The following is a 16,954-nucleotide window of genomic DNA, read 5'->3' on the forward strand; positions in this document are numbered from 1 at the left end:
GGTTCCTGTTTTAGCGGAGACTACATTCGTGGTAAACGCTGCTTATGTCGGCTCAATCGGAAATGACCTTTACATTTCTATCGCGAGATCTGTAACGCTTCATCTTTATAGATTGATCAGGTCTCTTTGGATAGAAGTGTTAAATGAATCTTCTCTCCGTTTTCCCCACTGCAGTGAGGGAGGTGTCCATGCCAACTGCAGGAGACTCGAGTGTCCAGTGTGCCTCCAAGCCCACACCTCCTCAGCCCTCATCCCCAGCAAGGTCCTCCACCTCCACTGCCGACCCCTCTCCCAAAAACAGCGAGGCCAAGAAGAAGAAACCAGAGAAAAAGGGTAAAGTGAAGAAAGAAGTGACTTGTTGTTGAAGTTGCAGGGCCCTTCCACATCTGTGATTCACACACTCATAATGGTCAAAACCCCTCAACGTTCCACCACCACTAAAGGCCCGGGGTCTTAAAATATGCCATTTCATTTTTTTGTTTCGTCAGCAAAATCGAAGTAGGCCTGAGCGCCTCTTCAGCGACAATTTGAGTTTTAAGTGCTCCATGATTTTGCTTTGGGATGTGACTTCTCTGAAATTGCTTTCCATTTGGAACACGAGCCCTTGTCTAAGATCCAGCGTTTCCATCAATGCTTGGCTGGATACAGCGGTCCATCTGTACTTTAATGGCAATTTGTGATTTCCCAGGCAGGTATTCTCCATCTGAATCTCTAATATCTGGCGATGATGGATGAAAGGCGCAAGGGGAATCTGCATATATAGGGGATCCGTTTCAAACTTTGGCCTAACATTTCAGTTTCCAACATTAGACAGGCTTTTTCCCGAAACAAATTCACTTTCTCCGAAACCTTTCGGTGATTTATCTTGAAGTAGATGTTTAACCTTGATTGCTTTAATTTTAAAAAATGAAAACATTTACTTGTTTCGGTGATGAGAGAAGAGTCTTAGCAGAAGTGTCAACGCGTAATGAGAGACAGGCAGAATTCCGGTTTGGATGTTTATGTTGTGTCGACGCCATTCATCTTGAGGCTTTGCACAACCTCCCCAGAGCTAAACCAGAGATGCTCTAATGCAGTGTAATATAACATGCTGTTCATTTCCTCAGTGTCAAATGATATCTAAAAACTCGTATTCCAGCGAAACTATTGAAATTCAGCGGTGTAGGGTTGTATTCTTTTGAACTTTTTTTTGTTTATTATTAAAATTATATTCGATATACAATAAATCAGTCAAAGCCTCGTTCCATTCAGACGTCAAACCCATCTGGACTAATTAACTTCCACGGCAACAAATTGGGAATAATCTTCCCCAGATTATTTACAAGGTTATAATTCAGAGAAGATGAGGAAGAGAATGCTTTGCGACGTAGAACTGAACCAGTTTGTATCTGACTTTTCTGACAGCCAGATGTCAATGGAAAACGGAGAGCAGTAAATATCTGATACTGTTTTTTTTTTTTTTCTCCGCTGTTGACGATTTGCTTTGTTTTAGTACGTGTGGATATCCTCGTTTCCACATAAAGGCTTGGATGTGACTGTGTTCCCACCTCTTCTAAACAATCATCGCCTGGCAATCAAATAAATCAGCCGGCCCATGGTGTGGTACACTGCTGCTCAGGGGCCAGGGCGGATGACGTCACACATCCAATAAACTGTTTTTCGTAACAGTGCAGATGTTGACAGGGGGCGTTAAGTAGGTAGCCCAGAGGTTAGAGAGGCGGACCAGTAGGTTGCTGGTTCGAATCCTGGGCTGGCAATATGGGGAGATGAGCTGGCAACTGGAAGGTTCTCACCATCTAGAAAAAAAGGAGACGAGACTAGGAGACGAGACTAGGAGACAGAGACCACTTTATACTATCCACTGCATATCATTGGAAGCGTCTGGCACGCTACAGCACCCTTGTATCCGTGCAAAGCCTGTCTGGGCCTATGTTTTAACAGTGGGTATTGATATTGGTATTTACTTTAAGTCTCCTCAGAAGTCTGTTGAGTTGTGGAAAAGTAAATGTACTATTTTTGAAAGCCTGCGGTGATCACAGTAAAAAATGCCACGCTGGGGCTCCAGAGTCGCCGGGCAGATTTGTTTTCACTTTGGGGTAAATTGGATCAGAACAGTCAAGATGGCTGAATCACTCAGCATAGTTTCCAGACAGACTAGGTTCAAATGGGTCCTAATGAGTCTCCAGGGAACACTACCATAGCAGTGGGCTGAACATAATCTCAAATAAGCCTTGCATTAGATGCCTGGAGACAATATATTCTCTGGTGGACCTTTAATGTAATAAAGGCAGGGAGTCAGTATGCCATCCCTGAACTCAGTCCAGGATACTATACCTGCTGTGGCAGAGCCTGTATTGTAGCCCCGTGTAGCTCAGTTGGTAGAGAATGGTACTTGCAATGCCAGGGTTGTGGGTTCGTTTCCCACGGGGGGCCAGTATGAAGAAAAAAAATGTATGCACTCACTAACTGCAAGTCGCTCTGGATAAGAGCATCTGCTAAAATGTAAATGTGTTAAGTAATATATATACCATTAAACAGACGCCTTTATCCAAAGAGACTTAGTCATGCTTGCATACATATTACGTATTGGGTGGCCCCGGGAATCAAACCCACTATCCTGGCGTTGCAAGCACCATGCTCTACCAACTGAGCTACAGAGGACCACAGCTTTGTCATGCGCTACTTTACATGTCAGTCAGGCAAACTCACTCTTATCCTAAATGACTTAACTGCAAGTTCGTATTGGGTGGGTGTGTGACTGTCTGTCTCTCTGTGTGTGTGGTCTCTGTTCCGCTGGTTTAACCCCTTCCTCTCTGTGTGTGTGGTCTCTGTTCTGGTTTAACTCCTTCCTCTCTGTGTGTGTGGTCTCGGTGCTGGTTTAACCCTTTCCTCTCTGTGTGTCCTATCACAGAGAAGGGAGAGAAGAAGCCCGCGGCCCCCCAGGAGGAGGCTAAGGTGGACGTGTCGCGTCTGGACATGAGGGTGGGACGCATCGTCACGGCCGAGAAGCACCCGGACGCCGACTCGCTCTACGTGGAGCAGGTGGACGTGGGGGAGGCCGCCCCCAGGACGGTGGTCAGCGGGCTGGTCAAGCACATACCCATAGATCAGGTACTGGAATGCACAGCCTAGTAATAACACAGCCTAGTACGAACACAGCCTATCACCGGCTACTGGCCAACCAAATGTCAGATCAGCTCTGAAAAATCTGATCTGATTGGTCAAAGGACCAATTAGTGGAAAAAAAGATCAGAATTGGGCTGCCTGTCTAAATGCAGCCAAAGAGCCTCATCATGTCAAGTATTCACGCAAGGCCTGTGTCAGTCAGATACAACATCGGGTAGTTACCAGACAACTCATCGGGTAGTTCCATTAGGGGTAGTTACCAGACAACTCATCGGGTAGTTACCAGACAACTCGGGTGCTCCCGGGTTCCAGACAACTCTCGGGTAGTTACCGACAACTCATCGGGTAGTTCAGACAACTCATCGGGTAGTTACCAGACAACTCATCGGTAGTTACCAGACAACTCATCGGGTAGTTACCAGACAACTCATCGGGTAGTTACCAGACAACTCATCGGGTAGACCAGACAACCATCGGTAGTTACCAGAAATATCGGGTAGTTACCAGACAACTCATCGGGTAGTTACCAGACAACTCATCGGGTAACTCGGTAGTTGGGTAGTTACCAGACAAATGCCCTTTTGGAACGTTTTATGTGTCTGGAACACAGTCTGCCCACAGACAATACAAAGGAAGGCTGTTACTGAACTAAACAGGTAGTGGGAACTTAGCGGTCATTCAGGGACTTGGGCAGGCAGACCTAGTACACTACAAAGCTCTCTACATGCTTTTGGTAGTCAAATAACATTGGTTTTAAAGATTGCTGTTTTAACACTGCTAATACATTTTTTTGCCTTATTTTCAATAGAACAAATTCAGCTGTTTTTGTTGTACACACGGGTGCTATAATTCTGGCTAGCCAGGGTCATGTTCTGGGTTTAATAGCCCATGTAAAGGGACTACACCGGTGTAGTCTGTGTCTGGGGTTCACGTGATGCTTTTTAATGTCTACGACGTAGGTTTCTGCACACACAGACTTGGTTTTCATTTAGTTATTGCCCCGGAATTTACGATTTGTCTCCGAGACGCAAAAGTAATTTGTATGCAGTCTTATTCACCTAGAAAAAGTCCCCAGTTTCTCTGTGCAATCAAAACGCTCTTCTCGGTTTGCCTCTTTTGATTCATCTCCAAAGCATGGGGAGCCTTTGTACATCCTACTTTATATAGACAATGTATATTCCCTATAAATGAAAGCATATGCTCGTTGGAGTCTTTGTACCCAAACACAGTCGGAGTCAAAATATATCTATGGTTCTATGAGAAGACTAATTGGGAATTACATTTTTCATTAGATTTTTATATAAATGTATTGAAATACTTGTAGTTACGTAGCTATTGGCTACATTACTAAGCTAGGGCCTACATTTGTTTGACAATTCTTTTTATTGCATCTTAATGTACGTTCTGTAGTGGCTGAATTGTGAAGTGTTTCTTCACCACCGAAATAACCTTTTTCACTGAGACATTTGTCATAAGCCATAGTAAATTACAGAGACTCAAAGACAATCCAAGCACACGTCACTGTAATGACTAGATTTTGTTTTGTCATTTAAAGAGAGAATGCCTTCTTCCTTCACACCAGGGCTAGGCGAGAGCAGCCTTCTTCCTTCACACCAGGGCTAGACGAGCAGCCTTCTTCCTTCACACCAGGGCTAGATGAGCAGCCTTCTTCCTTCACACCAGGGCTAGACGAGCAGCCTTCTTCCTTCACACCAGGGCTAGATGAGCAGCCTTCTTCCTTCACACCAGGGCTAGACGAGCAGCCTTCTTCCTTCACACCAGGGCTAGACGAGCAGCCTTCTTCCTTCCACACCAGGGCTAGAACGAGCAGCCTTCTTCCTTCCACACCAGGGCTAGGCGAGCAGCCTTCTTCCTTCACACCAGGGCTAGAGAGCAGCCTTCTTCCTTCCACACCAGGGCTAGACGAGCAGCCTTCTTCCCTTCACACCAGGGCTAGACGAGCAGCCTTCTTCCTTCCACACCAGGGCTAGACGAGCAGCCTTCTTCCTTCCACACCAGGGCTAGACGAGCAGCCTTCTTCCTTCCACACCAGGGCTAGATGAGCAGCCTTCTTCCTTCCACACCAGGGCTAGACAATAATTATTTGGACAAGAAGAAACCACAGTTTTCCTTTCTCGTCAAGTCATTCATTCTGTCAGAGTCAACATGGCGACGGCCCGTGCATACAAGACATTGAGCCTTCCCTGTTTCAAGGAACATACTGGAGTTTGAAGAACGACATGAGGAATAAAAAGCCAAACCCTTTCATTGGCAGCAATATAGAGGGCCCATTGCAGCATGTTGACTTGAGTGCCCTGGCATGTTTGTCCTTTGTACGTTGGCCGGAATAAGGAAACTTTGGAAACCCAAATCCTAGCGTGTTTGGATTGTGTTCAGTTGTAACCCTCAACATTAAAGTGATTTCAGGCCTCATTGCCATTACATGAAATTGAATGTCAACCCCACACACATACACACACACACAACTTGACTTCTGTAGTCCGCACATCTGACCGATTACTTAACTGACAAGACGTCACACACCCAACACACACACACACACACCCTTTCCCCGTTAAGCAAATGGCGCTTGAGTAAGAAAAGCTGCCGCAAGAAGGCTGTCAAAACAATATGTCACACTAACGGGAATGTATGCAGATTTATGTAAACATTGAACTTTTTTAAAGGATGTTTCCAAAGTGAAGACATCATTATTTTCCTAGTTGTGACACGCACTATGACTTTGTACACTGGATCCTCGCCGTCCTCTTCTCTTTTGATGGAAATAGCTTCTGGCCTTCTCAGAGTTTTGGTCAACCTCTGAGGTCACTCCAGAGACATGAAAGAATAATGTTTTTTTCTCTCGCTCTCCTTGGTTTATGAAATAAGGCACACCATACACACAAGCCATATGCCGCCAGAGGCAGTCATTTTACATGACAAGATTGGACATGGTAGAATTGTGTGAATATGATTCTGAAAACCTCAGTACTGCAAAGCGGTCGAGAGTGGAGACCACACAAGTTGGTGTTTTCTTTTCTCCATTTTATCAATCAATCAACCAATCAATCAAGTCATAAAGTAGGCCATTCATTCTGAAGACAGCAGTGTAACCCTGTGTGGTTTGTACAGAATCAGAGTAGTGCTCCTACTCTCTCTACTAGTAAAATATGTATTCTTTATTTTAATACTTTTTCCTACAAAAGAAGGTTGAAGATATATGTATTTAATATCTCTGTATCTCAGTATAGTTTTAAACCTTTGCCCTGTTTCATCGCCCTCCAGATGCAGAATCGCATGGCGGTGCTGCTGTGCAACCTGAAGCCAGCTAAGATGAGAGGCGTGCTGTCCCAGGCCATGGTGATGTGTGCCAGCTCCCCAGACAAGGTGGAGATTCTAGACCCTCCCAGCGGTGCCGTGCCCGGAGACAGAGTCATCTTCCAGGGCTTCCCAGGTACCGTAACACCGCTGACCATCTGGGCATGTATCCACAGAGTCTGAGTAGGAGTGCTGATCTAGGATCAGTTTGCCTTTTAGATAATAATGAATAAGATTGTATGGACAGATCCTAGATCAGGACTCCTACTCTGAGAGGCTTTGTGGATATGCGCCCTGACCTCTAGGGTCTACTTCACCATTAGCCTGGTTAAACCAGACTGAATGCTGCACTCAATGGGGAGCACAGTGTTCAGTATGGTTTATCCAGGCTACTTCATCATACCCTCTACAGCTCAACCTGCTTGTGACTAAGCTAGTACGCTGTGAAAGTAACCAGGAAGTGTCTGCCCCCACAGCCTTTTTGTAGTTTTCTTTTTTATGATCTTCAATGCGCAAAAACGTAGCGCAATGGTCTTCAAGCACAAAAACGTCAAAGTGTATCTGGTAGAAGTACATTCGTCCACAAACCCGTATTTTATATCTATCTTAAATGATTGCGTTTTCATGAATTTGATGATAAAATCGCAAAGCCAATTCAAAAAAGCATGGGAAACAAAACGAAAGTAAAGCGGAAGTAGCCGTCACTTTCACAGGGTATTCTAACCTCGATAACACTTCACATATATCTTTATAAAGGGGGGTTGTCAAGGGTTTATACACTGAACAAAAATATAAATGCAACATGTAAAGTGTTGGTTTCATGAGCTGAAATAAAAGATCCCAGAAATGTTCCATACGCACAAAAAGCTTATTTCTCTCCAATTTTGTGCACAAATTTGTTTACATCCCTGTTAGTGAGCATTTCTCCTTTGCCAAGATAATCCATCCACCTGACAGGTGTGGCATATCAAGAAGCTGATTAAACAGCATGATTATTACACAGGTACACCTTGTGCTAGGGACAATAAACGGCCACTCTAAAATGTGCAGTTTTGTCACACAACACAATGCCACAGATGTCTCAAGTTTTGAGGGAGCGTGCAATTGGCATGCTGACTGCAGGAATGTCCACTAGAGCTGTTGCCAGATAATTGAATGTTCATTTCTCTACCATAAGCCGCCTCCAACGTCATTTTAGAGTACTTGGCAGTACGTCCAACCGGCCTCACAACCGCAGACCAGGCGTAACCACGCCAGCCCAGGACCTCCACGTCTTGCTTCTTCACCTGCGGGATCGTCTGAGACCAGCCACCCGGACAGCTGATGAACTGAGGAGTATTTCTGTCTGTAATAAAGCGCTTTTGTGGGGAAAAACTCATTCTGATTGGCAAACGTGGATCTTGAATCTAATGGCGGTAGAATAGTGGAAGACTGGACTATTGTCCAAAGGAATGGAAAAAGGAGCAAGGTTATTTTGGAAAACAAAATGTTGAGTTCTGATAATGTGCCCTCTTAAATGGTAGGAGTAGCGGTTTGTAGAAGAGGAGCTTGGATGACCCAAATACCATACTTGAATCCGTTTGAGATATCTAAACTGGTGGAAAAAAGTATTCGGCAGTGGTGTAAAGGAGTTAAGTAAAAATACTTTAAAAGTATTTAAAGCATTTAGGTCGTTTTTTGGGTATCAGTACTTGGCTTACTATTTATAATTTTGACAATATTTACTTTTACTTCACAACATTCTAAAGAAAATAATGCACTTTTTATTCCATACATTTTCCCTGACATCCAAAAGTACTCTTTACATTTTGGGTGGGCCTGGCTCCCAAGTGGCTGCGCCCCTACCCAGTCATGTGAAATCCATAATTTAGGGCCTAATGGATTTATTTCAATTGATTGATGACCTTATATGAACTGTAACTCAGTACAATTGTTGAAATTGTTGCATGGTACGTTTTATATTTTTGTTCAGTATAAGTAGTTTGTAGACCATTTATTGATTAGTTCATCTAGTTGGTTCAAATCCTGGCCATATCATGTGGGTAACTGAATTAAATGTGGTAAAATAGTTGAAGGCTTGATGTTTGCCATTCCACTGGCTACACTTTAAAGTAGGATACAATGAGTCTGGTACAATGACGGAACACTGCATTCATTTTAGCTGCATCTGGTGGAATGGGACACAGGGTCTGCATCCCAAAACATTGCACTTAGGCAAATGTAGTGCACTATGTAGGGAATAGGGTGCCATTTGGGACACATCCAGGGATTCCTTCTGTAAACTCAAGTCATGAATTATTTATGACCAAAAAGCCACTTCAGATGACCCAACACTAAAGAACATCAATAGATTCCAACCAAGGGGAAAAGGACTGAATGCATTGCCCTGAACAAAACAACAGGGTTTCCTTATTGCCTTTACATCGGTAGGTGAAATGAAGCGTGAACAACCAACTGTCCTCTTGCCAAGGGCAACAAAGGCTTTTATTTTCATTTCTTTGAAGAGAGGAATCACAAAGCCTTCTCAAGACCTCAGAGTTTTCCTATTGCAGCGCTCGCTCCTCTGTTCTCTTTAGTGATGGGAGCTAAATGGCCTGTGACTGTTAACAGAATAGACAAACTAATCAACTCCCTCTGACAAGAAGTGTAAGTCCAGTCCTCTTTTCCCACAATCAAGCGTAGGGAGGTTAGGAGATGGGAGAGTTTGAAAGGCCCCAAATAATTCTTTGTAGCTGTCTATTTACCACCACAAACCGATGCTGGTACTAAGACCGCACTCAATGAACTGTATACAGCAATAAGCAAACAGGAAAACGCTCATCCAGAGGCGGCACTCCTAGTGGCCGGGGACTTTAATGCTAATATAACAATAATTGGCAAATCTGACCATAATTCTATCCTCCTGATTCCTGCTTACAAGCAAAAACTAAAGCAGGAAGCACCAGTGACTCGGTCAATAAAAAAGTGGTCAGATGAGGCAGATGCTAAGCTACAGGACTGTTTTGCTAGCACAGACTGAAATATGTTCCGGGATTCTTCCAATGGCATTGAGGAGTACACCACATCAGTCACTAGCTTCATCAATAAGTGCATCAATGACGTCGTCCCCACAGTGACTGTACGTACATACCCCAACCAGAAGCCATGGATTACAGGCAATATCCGCAGTGAGCTAAAGGGTAGAGCTGCCGCTTTCAAGGAGAGGGACTCTAACCCGGAAGCTTATAAGAAATCTTGCTATGCCCTCCGACGAACCATCAAACAGGCAAAGCGTCAATACAGGACTAAGATAGAATCGCACTACACCGGCTCGTCTACACATCCGACGCTCGTCGGATGTGGCAGGGCTTGCAAACTATTACAGACTACAAAGGGAAGCACAGCCGCGAGCTGCCCAGTGACAAGAGCCTACCAGACGAGCTAAATTACTTCTATGCTGGCCGCAAGTAACACTGAAACATGCATGAGAGCATCAGCTGTTCCGGACGACTGTGTGATCACGCTCTCCGTAGCTGATGTGAGTAAGACCTTTAAACAGGTCAACATTCACAAGGCCGCAGGGCCAGACGGATTACCAGGACGTGTACTCCGAGCATGCGCTGACCAACTGGCAAGTTTCTTCACTGACATTTTCAACCTCTCCCTGTCTGAGTCTCTAATACCAACATGTTTCAAGCAGACCACCATAGTCCCTGTGCCCAAGAACACTAAGGTAACCTGCCTAAATGACTACCGACCCGTAGCACTCACGTCTGTAGCCATGAAGTGCTTTGAAAGGCTGGACATGGCTCACATCATCACCATTATCCCAGAAACCCTAGACCCACTCCAATTTCCATACCGCCCCAACAGATCCACAGATGATGCAATCTCTATTGCGCTCCACACTGCCCTTTCAAACCTGGACAAAAGGAACACCTATGTGAGAATGCTATTCATTGACTACAGCTCAGCATTCAACACCATAATGTCCTCAAAGCTCATCACTAAGCTAAGGACCCTGGGACTAAACACCTCCCTCTACAACTGGATCCTAGACTTTCTGACGGGCCGCCCCAGGTGGTAAGGGTAGGTAACAACACATCCGCCACGCTGATCCTCAACACGGGGATTCCCTCAGGGGTGCGTGCTCAGTCCCCTCCTGTACTCCCTGTTCACTCATGACTGCATCGCCAGGCACGACTCCAACACCATCATTAAGTTTGCAGATGACACAACAGTGGTAGGCCTGATCACCGACAACGACGAGACAGCCTATAGGGAGGAGGTCAGAGACCTGGCCGTGTGGTGCCAGGACAAAAACCTCTCCCTCAATGTGATCAAGACAAAGGAGATGATTGTGGACTACAGGAAAAAGAAGAGGACCGAGTACGCCCCCATTCTCATCGACGGGGCTGTAGTGGAGCAGGTTGAGAGCTTCAAGTTCCTTGGTGTCCACATCACCAACAAACTAACATGGTCCAAGCACACCAAGACAGTCACGACAAAACCTATTCCCCCCTAAGGAGACAAGAAAAGATTTGGCATGGGTCCTCAGATCCTCAGAAGGTTCTACAGCTGATCGAGAGCATCATGGTTGATCACTGCCTGGTATGGCATCTGCTCAGCCTCCGACCGCAAGGCACCTCAGAGGGTAGTGCGTACGGCCCAGTACATCACTGGGGCCAAGCTTCCTGCCATCCAGGACCTCTATACCAGGCGGTGTCAGAGGAAGGCCCTAAAAATTGTCAAAATTGTGATTTGAAATGCCTTGTTCAAAGGACTGGTTTGATTCAGATGTAGAGAATTAGAGCTCTTTATACCAAATCATCCAACGGAACACAACCTATGGAATTTATAGTCTTTAACAGAGTGACTATACACTATCCCAGTGCCTTTTAACCATACTCCATGTTCAATGTCATGCCTGGGAAATGCACAGAAACCCAAACTAGAGGAATGCCTGCCTGAACGTCATAAAATGTTCAACCTCATGCCTCGCCCGACGTTGAAGGGAGAAACCCATCACCACCACCATCAATATGACTGATTTTAGAGTTGTTCTTGTCAGGAGTTAATTTAAAAATATGGTTGTTGGGCTGGCAAAACAAAATGTTTTGGGGGGGAGGAGGAGAGGAGTTGTGAGTCATGCGGTTGTTTGTAGGGAACAATAACTGAACTGGGAGTTTCCCTGAGATAGAGAAGGAGAGAGAGGCTGTGGAGATAGAAAGGGAGTATTGGGAAACATGACGAGGGAGTGTCCATCACACAGACACCCTGACAGGACTGGAGGCCGCTGACATCAGCCTGGGCCATCCTTTCATCTCCTCCTCCTTTCTCTTCTCCTTCCCCCTCCTCTCCCCTCTCCTCATAGCCGCCTTTCCTCAAGCTGTTTGTTTTAACCATCTGGGCCTGTATCCACTGTCTGAATAGGAGTGCTGATCTAGAATCAGGTTGCCTTTTTAGATAATAATGAATAAGAGTGTATGGCAGATCCTAGATCAGCACTCCTTCTCTGAGACGACGCTTGGTGGATATGCGCCCTGACCTCTAGGGTCTACTTCACCATTAGCCTGGTTAAACCAGACTGAATGCTGCACTCAATGGGATCACAGTGTTCAGTATGGTTTATCCAGGCTACTTCTATACCCTCTACAGCTCAACCTGCTTGTGACTAAGCTTAGTACGCTGTGAAAGTAACCAGGAAGTGTCTGCCCCCACAGCCTTGTAGCTTTTCTTTTCTGTTTTATGATCATCAATGTGCAGTGGCGCCAAAACGTAGCGCAATGGTGTTCATAATGGCACTTCCTCAATGGTGTTCATAATGGCACTTCCAATGGGATAAATACTCAATGGTGTTCATAATGGCACTTCCTCAAGCTGTTTGTTTAACGAGGGATCCCCTCGGCCAAAACCCCTTATTTTACGACTCTACGCACGTCAATTAGAGCCACATTCAGGCTGGCATCACAGAGAAGGACCACAGGATGGAAGAGAGGAGAGGAGGATCATGGAAGGATGAGGGGCGGGGTTGCTAAGGCGGTCTCGTCGGTTTCTAGCTGTTCTGTACACAACTCTGGGTCGTTAAACAACACAGCCGCGGCGGTGATGGCGAACGCTTTTCCAAACAGGATGTTGTTTACAGTGAGGGATAAAGGATGATGGACTTGGGATTAGTTTCATTCCCTCTCTTATTTTGATGTCAGCTTTGGTCCCTCAGAATAAGGCTTCCACATCATAGAATGTCCAACCTCATGCCTCACCCGACATTGAAGGGGGAAACCCACCACCACCATCAATGTGACTGGGAGAGCGAGGGGGAGAGAGAGAGAGAGTCCATCACACAGATGCCCCGTCAGGACTGGAGCCCGCTGACATCAGCCTGGGTTCTCCTTTCATCTCCTCTCCCCTCTCACCGGCCCCTCCTCAAGCTGTTTGTTTAACGAGCGATCCCACTAGGGCTTTGGCGGTCATTCAATTCCCACCGGCAAAAAAAACGTATTTTACGACTCTACGCACACAGAGAACGACCACGGGATGGAAGAGAGGAGAGGAGGATGGAGGGATGCGGAGGAGGAGAGGGGCGAGGCGGGGTTGCTAAGGCGGTCTCGTCGGTTTCTAGCTATTCTGTACACACCTCTGGGTCGTTAAAAAACATAGCCGCGGCGGTGATGGTGAACACTTTTCCAAACAGGATGTTGTTTACAGCGAGGGGTAAAGGATGAAGAACTTCTATTTTACTTTTTGACATTCCCTCGCTCTTATTTTGATGTCAGCTTTGGTCCCCCAGGATTCCATATTTTTCTTCATATTTTAGGGAGTTGCAACCCTACTTTTTAGTGACATTCCGGTGCTAGCTAGTAGCACCAAGTCAGTCAGTAAGTGAGTCCAGCATTGGTCTTGGTGTGGATAGATGACAGTAATTACTCACACATTCACCAGCCCTAATAAGCACCCGTGTTCCTGTTCAAACTGTAGAGGGTGCCTAAGCTGCCCCATTACAACTTTCTCCCACCGCTTGGGTGCAACTGAGGAAAATTAAACATTTTGTTTTTCTTCACACGTCTTTCAGGATGTTTGTGATGATGAGTAGGAAAAGTTTACACCCCAACAGAAGCACGTTATGAATCCAATGCGGAGAGCCAGTTATGAATCCATACAGATGCCAAGTAATATCTAAACACTGCCAACAACACAATGCTGAGGTTATGAAGAACTCCCCTAACTCCATTAGTTGCCGACAAACATGGAGGTTGTAGACGTTTGAATTAGAGCTAAAAAGAGTAATAGCTTCTGTAAAACCTCTGGCCGTTTTTCTTTTTTTATGTGTCAAAATCGACACTACACCAAGGAAGTACTCTGCAGCACAAACCAATCGTCTATCACAAGGCTACAGAAAAGCAAGCAAGGCAGACAAGGTGTTGCCATTGGAGTCATCATCTCGGGGTTCCCCCTAGAGCGTCATGTCATCGAAACTAAGGAGGAACGTTCCCCCTCAATTTTTATTCATAAAAATATACAAGCGATACACAATGAGATATTCAATATGGCCCCCTCAAAAAATCTAGTGCATAACACGAGTGTATTGCTCCATACAAGGTATGTAAGTCATAACTATCGGAGCTGTCATCTAGTTTCTCTCCTATGTTTCCAGGTGAGCCAGACAAGGAGCTGAACCCCAAGAAGAAGGTGTGGGAGGCGGTGCAGCCGGACCTGGAGACAGACGGCCAGTGTGTGGCCACCTACAAGGGAGCCCCCTTCCAGATCGCCGGCAAGGGAGTGTGCAAAGCCCAGACCATGAGCAACAGCTGCATCAAATAAAGGAAGACGAATGCAGATGACGGAGCCGTAGAACTAGAATTGTGGGAATGGGAAAAGTGGGAAGGACCGTTCCAGCCATTCTATTTCTATAGGTGGAACTAGCGAAGGTCCTTGTTCAGCCTGTGGAACTGATAAAAACTCATCCATGACGGTGATAGTGATGATGTCGACGGAGGAAAAGGAAATGTTTTGAAGATGTTCAATAAAAAGGTTATCAGTTGGTCTTAAAATTGTTGCAATTGATTTCTTGTTTGGTTCTTCTTCATAAAGAAGCTGATAGGAGTGTGTTTACATCCTATAAAGCCTTTATAATGCTCTATAGCATTCTTAAATCATCCTGCAAATCACTTTTGTGATTTATTAGTTTGATTAGTACTTTGATTTAGAAAAGTGTCCATTTAATCTATTCTCTGGTTCGTTATGAGCCGAAGGAGAGAAATTGGGGTGTCATTCTACAAAGCCCACAAACAGACAGATCGATTTCACAGACGTTACGCGGCAGGCCTTTTGGACAGTGGGCAATGGTAACAGAATGATGCGGAGATGCAAAGTTTGGTAACAGAATGACGGTTTGTGCCATCATTCTGTTACCAAACTGCAGTCATCACGTGCTCTTTAAGGTTCAGTCATCACCCTCTCTTTAAGGTTCAGTCATTACCCCACTCGTCAAGGCTGTTGCTCAGCCCAGTTTTTCAGGATTTACGATCCAGATCAAAAGGATCCTGTGTTGTGTTCAATTCTGTTCCTCCGTCCAGATTTGTTCCCTCTTAGCTTTTGGACTAAACTAATCTGAACTAATCTCTTTCAGTGGTACCCCTTCATATGCTACAGCCAAGGTATGTCCCATGATACCTGACATGCACTTGTATTGGCTGTTTATTTGAAGTAATCTAATGGTTAACAGAATCATTTGATTTCTAACTGACCAACACCTGAATCAAGGATCTCTTAGTATCATCTCGGCAATCAGAACAATAAGGTCTGGATCAAAGTTCTAGCTCTCTCTCAGACACACACCAGGAGTGCACTGGGTTCCTCAGCCAGGGGCCATACCAGTCTGTCTGGGTCCTGGTTCTAGAATGGTTTGACATAATCAGCAGGGTCCAGATTCACAAAACACTTCTTACGCAAAAACTTTAGAAGCTTCTTTAAGAAGAAAAAAAATAAGTTCATAAAATAGTTCGTAAGTGCAATTCCTCAACAATATCTTAAGATTTAATGACTTTCTTACGAACTTCTCAAATATCTTCTTACAAATCTTTTTAAGATGGTTGTTGCTAGGTTTTTGCTAGGCAACCGTTTTAGCTAGCTATCTAGCTAGCAATGGCTATCATGTTGGCATATTTCTTACTGAGATTACTGTTCTAAAACATGTTCTTGGGTTTAAAATAATCAATACTTAAAAAGTTTGAGTAAATTAAACATGGTCTATTGCTTTCATGAGCTTTTCTCTCACTGCCCTGAGTTCAAGACAAGGATTTAGCAATCTTGGAATTAAGAACATTTCCAATAACTTTATTTTTCAAGAATCTAATTTCTTCTTAACTTTTTGCCTAAGGAGAAACATAAGAAATAGGGTGGGAAAAATCCAATAACCTTTTTAAGGAATAGCAACTTTGCTTAACCTTCTTCTTAAGTCTATAGTTAAGGACAACATGCCAGTTAAGAAGACATTTCTTCTTAAGAAGGTTTTGTGAATCTGGGCCCAGGGCTGATTTATACATCCTTATTGGTATTTTTGGAGAAGTAATCATAACACCCGAACATCTAAGACTGAGGAAGCGAGGTAGATAGCCGGGTTTAATGTTATTCACTCTGCCCTCCGAGATTATCCCAGCTTGGCAGCTTCAATATATTGCTGGGTTGTATGTTGCATAGTGTTACACATTAGATTTCATTACTATATGATGCTCGGTTTAATGTGTTGACGCTCATTGCATATCTGAGGGGATGCATATTGTGAAAAAAATATATTTAGGCTTGTAAATTAATGTCAGTTAAGTTCTTTGAGGAAACAGTTCGAAAGTACTTTTCTAATTGTGATATAAATGACACTGGAGGATAAAATAATATTTAAATGGAATGTGTGACTCATGTTATGGAATGCTTGTGTCAGCCTATCGCCCAGTCATTTAATTTATTTGGTATATTCAGAAACAGATTCAACTAATCAAGGGCTTGATAATTAGTGGACAGTAAAACAGCTGTAATAGAACTGGAAGTGATTAGTTGGTGAAAAGACCTATTAATAAATAAAAAAAGATCAGAATTGGGGGTGTGTGAACGTAACTGACTAGAAAAAGATATTAAGGAGAACGACCCGAATATATTTGCTATATAAGCCGGAGATATGGAAAATATAAATACATAGAAATGGATATGTGATTATGGAAGACAGCTTAACTGAGATTGAATGTATTCCAAGTCTATTTTGTTTTGAGGAACCATGGGCTCATTTGTCGAGTTCGGGAGCAAAGCCGTGGGGGAGTGGTAATTGGGGGATGATTGGGGGTTTATGATAGTGGTTGGGCACATGGTGAAAGTGTGATATGAAATTAAAAGTCATTTGCACTTGCTCATGCTCATTTTCATCTGTCTGAGTCTTCTTTATCTGGGGTGGATTATTATCAAACAGCTGCAAAACATTTGGAATTGTCCAATAGAAACATATTTGTTGAAAACAGAAGTGTGAACTGTTGGAGTAATGATT

At 44.3% G+C, this 16,954-nt stretch overlaps 1 protein-coding gene across 3 annotated transcripts in view; it reads left to right on the forward strand.

Annotated features, from left to right (window-relative positions):
- Window positions 1-14,474, forward strand: part of LOC121580631 (aminoacyl tRNA synthase complex-interacting multifunctional protein 1) — a 28,441-nt gene extending 13,967 nt beyond the window's left edge. For 2 of the 3 annotated variants that reach the window (XM_045213938.1, XM_045213939.1), the window contains 4 exons: window positions 175-333; window positions 2,912-3,111; window positions 6,412-6,580; window positions 14,078-14,474. In XM_045213938.1, the coding sequence (XP_045069873.1) occupies window positions 175-333; window positions 2,912-3,111; window positions 6,412-6,580; window positions 14,078-14,244 (695 nt within the window). In that variant the 3' untranslated portion in view covers window positions 14,245-14,474. The remainder of the gene's footprint in view (window positions 1-174; window positions 334-2,911; window positions 3,112-6,411; window positions 6,581-14,077) is intronic. The other variant, XM_045213940.1, reaches the window with a different exon arrangement.
- Window positions 14,475-16,954: the final 2,480 nt, after the last annotated feature.

This window comes from Coregonus clupeaformis, unplaced genomic scaffold, assembly GCF_020615455.1.
Source record: "Coregonus clupeaformis isolate EN_2021a unplaced genomic scaffold, ASM2061545v1 scaf0175, whole genome shotgun sequence".
NCBI lineage: Eukaryota > Metazoa > Chordata > Actinopteri > Salmoniformes > Salmonidae > Coregonus > Coregonus clupeaformis.